The 4,469-nt window shown below is 34.7% G+C and overlaps 1 protein-coding gene across 1 annotated transcript; it reads left to right on the top strand.

The window, feature by feature from the left end:
* Window positions 1-2,550: 2,550 nt before the first annotated feature.
* LOC128647197 (forkhead box protein D5-B-like) lies at window positions 2,551-3,582 on the top strand. The gene has a single exon (XM_053699980.1). It carries the CDS (start codon window positions 2,551-2,553, stop codon window positions 3,580-3,582), a length of 1,032 nt encoding a protein of 343 aa, XP_053555955.1.
* The last annotated feature ends 887 nt before the right edge of the window (window positions 3,583-4,469 follow it).

Genomic DNA, 4,469 nt, shown 5'->3' with positions numbered 1-4,469 from the left:
TCATGTGATAGATATTATTTATCTATGTATATATTTGTTTATATTTTGAATTCCATACCAAGTATGGAAGCATAATTTTCTTACAGAAGAAATAAAAACATTGTATCTGGACTTTTAAAATATTACATATTTGCAAAGATTTCATAGTTTGAAATTTAGGGGACATAAATATCAGAAGTTAATCAATTTAAGTTTGCTGCATGGGTATTTTTAAATCAATAATCAATTTTAAGACCTCGGTTACTAATATTTGAGCTATATCAGTTTTAAATGATATTTCCTATAAACAGTGGGCACTCATAATGAACAGTATATGTACAAAGTATTTTTGTACACGTTTTTTAACCACAATTGTATTTTTATAATAATTTAGTTACTTTTGTAGTTATTTGTATTACAAGTTGATAAAGAAAAACACCCCGTCTACACTAACAAATCCATGACTGCCAGTAAATGTCATTTCTATTACTTGCTTGTTTTGTGATGTGACTCCAAATACACAGAGCAAACATTTTGGACAAACAGCTTATGAAACTAAAAGGATATAATGCTTTATCTACTACATATGTCATATATTGTGACACAGTAAATATCCTGTGCAATAAGCACAACTATGTAGCTTGAAGCTGTCATTAGTATAATAGGACTGCTTATTGGGAGCTATGTGTATAGTATGTATTCACTCATATACTTAATCAGGGGGATCCCTCTAACTGTGGGCTCATGTACCCCTGAAGCTCTCAGAGATCCGGGGGGAGCCCTGCAATAGTTACTTCTATCTCCATCTGAAAGGGCCCCTGCCAGCTTTGTAAACTGAGCTGAAGAGCCATTTCCTATGCTGCCTTCATATGCAGAGTTGGGCAGCTAATGGGTTCTTATCGCTCTCCTTTGAGATGCAGGTGGGGTATCCTTTCTATTCTTGACCATTTCCATTGCCAAAAACACCTGTACAACATCACAAGATTACAAAGAATCACAGGAGCAGTTGGGGGCTACAGCAGGACTTTAGTGTAAGCAGCGCTTTAATAGCAGGCGTGGTCTGTGTATTGTGTCCTATGCAGAGTAGTACCGCGCCCCCCACACGGGAATAGGGGCTCCCACGCAGCTCATAACAAGTCATTTATATTACAACAACGTTTTGTTTATAATCCCACACGGGCAATTGAACTATATATTTATATATACACATAGAACAGAAATGCATAGAGACTATGAACACTACCAGACATTACTAGTACACATACATGAGAGTACTGTGTCATTCCCTAGAAGTATGCAGGGACCAGTCATTTATTTGTAATAAAAATGTCAAAATAAATGTAATCATTTTTTATTGTTTGGGTAAGATCTAAGCATCAGATACTGTATGTATTTAATTTGCCACAATCTCTTTGTATGTTGTCAGGGGCAATACAAACGCACAGGTATAATGTATGTATATATATATACTGTATATATATATACTATATATATATATATATATATATATATATATATATATATATATATATATATATATATATATATGTGTGTGTGTGTGTGTGTGTGTGTGTGTGTGTATGTTGATGGTCTCTATCTATCTATCTATCTATCTATCTATCTATCTATCTATCTATCTATCTATCATCTATCTATCTATCATCTATCTATCTATCTATCTATCTATCTATCTATCTATCTATCTATCTATCTATCAATCATCATCTTCTTTATATCTATTTACATTTTACAATTAAACAAATGAATAATAAATTATCTGAACACACATGATATATTGTTGTTCTCTCTTTATCTGTTTCTACTCTTTATCTAATCGAATCTATATATCTGTAATCGATCTATCTATCTAATCACGTTCTTAACCCAATAAAGCGTCTTCTGAAATTAATTAGACCAGATGTAAATACAAATACGTTTAAATGGGTTATTTCCTATCTATCCTAAGGATTTCGCAATAATCTTTATTCTCTTTTTTTTTGTTTACTCACATAATTTATATTTTTATTTATTTATATACATATATATATATATATATATACATATATATATATGTGTATATATATATATATATATATATATATATATATATATATATATATATATATATATATATATATATATATATATATATATATATATATATAGATATTGATCTAATAAATCAAAACTCAGTTTGCTCAAACAACAATTTCCCTGGTGCATTTTTATCACCATGTTGTTATGTGTACTACCAGCTAACTTGGAAGCTTTACATTATCAGATACATCCCTTGTTTTCCATGTTCTCTCACAAAAGCTTATCAGGCAGATGATCTCCAATTCAAGTGCAGATGACCAGCTGATAGGTTTGACTGTCTTTAGGGGGCTGAAACCAAATCCCTCAGGCAGTGAGGTGGTCAGCACAGTTATAAAAAGGAAGAGATATCAGGGAGGTGCCAGTTAGCACTTTACAGAGAGATTGTTCTCTGTAAACTGAAGAGAACCTATCTCATAAGTAGTCCGGTTGCTATCTAGATACACACGCTGCTGCTGCTGATCACCTGAATCTGCCATGAGCTTTTGTAACCAGCCCGGGGCTACCCATGAATATATCTATGAAAATATAACTGATGAAGAAGATGAAATTGATATTATGGGAGACGATGAAGATGATGACTGTGGTCTCCAGCGCCACTACTACCTCCAGGAAGGCTCCTCAGATCAAGAGGTTGGCGAGTTGACGCCTTCAAAGGGCTTATGTGGGGAGACAGAAAGTGACTCTTCTGGAGAAAATGAGGGAAGTGATGCCAAGGAGATGGTATCACCAGGGGGCAAATCAAAGAGGAGCCTGGTGAAGCCTCCATACTCATACATCGCCCTAATCACCATGGCTATCCTACAGAGCCCGCACAAGAAGCTGACTCTCAGTGGGATCTGTGACTTTATTAGCAATAAGTTTCCTTATTACAAGAACAAATTTCCAGCCTGGCAAAACTCAATTAGACACAACCTTTCTCTTAATGACTGTTTTGTCAAGATTCCCAGGGAACCGGGCAACCCAGGAAAGGGTAATTACTGGACACTGGACCCGGCATCAGAGGATATGTTTGATAACGGGAGCTTCCTCAGAAGAAGGAAAAGGTTTAAACGACACCCATCAGAGTTTTTAAAGGATGGCGTACTGTTGTATCCAACTTTCCCTTGCTACAGACCCTACAGAGCTGTGCAATCTCAGCCTTTGGTACAAACTAATCCATTGACTTGCATGGCATTGCCAGAGCGCTTGGTGATTCCTGGTCATGGTTCTTATCAGGAAATGCTGCAAAGGACCTTGCCCTGTGCTCCCCAAAGCATGCCCAAGCCCCAGGCTACCCCTACATACACCTCTCAGACCGCAAAGTGCTCATTCAGCATTGAGAATCTCATAGGGAAGCCCATGGCGACAGAGACTGTGACTCCCAGATTCCCCTTATCTTGGGACTACAGCCAATTCTTACAAAGATCAGCTTCCTCCTTGCTGCCAGCTGTTCTTAACATAGGATCTTTAGTAACCTCATATGGTTCTACTCAATATTGTCAGATGCCACTACCTGGGACATACTGAGATTGCACCAAACATAGACTTTATCTGGGACCCTACTGTGCAATTTTCTGAATTTAAACTAAAAAAAACGTTCTGAACTTGCTATATGTTCAATGACTTTTAATGGAGCTTACTGTTGTAGTGTTTGCAAGCTCCTTAAATGTATTTATGCTGCTTAATTTACTGCCACTTACTACCACTATGAGAAAGCTACAAAAAGGAATGAAATGAGTGCAAGCGTTGTTATAGTGCAGAATGGAAGTGACAAATTTGTGTAAATGCTCTATTTGTTCTTGTCCTTTAATGTATTGTCGTTTAATATGTACATTTAATATAATTATGCTAATGCTATATTTATTATCAGTGTCATAAATTGCAACATGTGATGTGTTTCCACTGAATAAAATATATACAATTATTTGTTTGCCTTTTGCTTTCTTTCCCCCCCTGAAATATTTAAATGTCAGCAATCATCAGAGTCAATTCGTATTTATACAAATATAAACTAATTGTAGCATTGAATTATACACCTTAAAATACCGATAGATGTCCGAAATTATATCTGCAATAGCAACAATGTTTTTTTTTGTTTTTTTTAACTTTTATTCGTTAACAAAAACAAAACCACAAAAAAAAACAAGATTACAAAGGAAACAATAATACCAGTAACAAAATGAAATGTCTATATACAATTTCTACTAGTAAACCTAATAAACATTATGGGCTTTGTACTCAAAATTTGGATTTGCTCCTTGCCATGCAATATGGAAATTCAAATATATTAAAAAAAATTTTTTTCGGTACAGTGTTTCTATCTATCTATCTATCTATCTATCTATCTATCTATCTATCTATCTATCTATCAATCTATCATCTATCTATCTATCTATCTATCTATCTATCTATCT

This window comes from Bombina bombina, chromosome 2 (genome assembly GCF_027579735.1).
Source record: "Bombina bombina isolate aBomBom1 chromosome 2, aBomBom1.pri, whole genome shotgun sequence".
Taxonomy (NCBI): Eukaryota; Metazoa; Chordata; class Amphibia; order Anura; family Bombinatoridae; genus Bombina; species Bombina bombina.
Note: the sequence above shows the minus strand (reverse complement) of the source record. Positions and strands in the feature narration are given on the sequence as shown.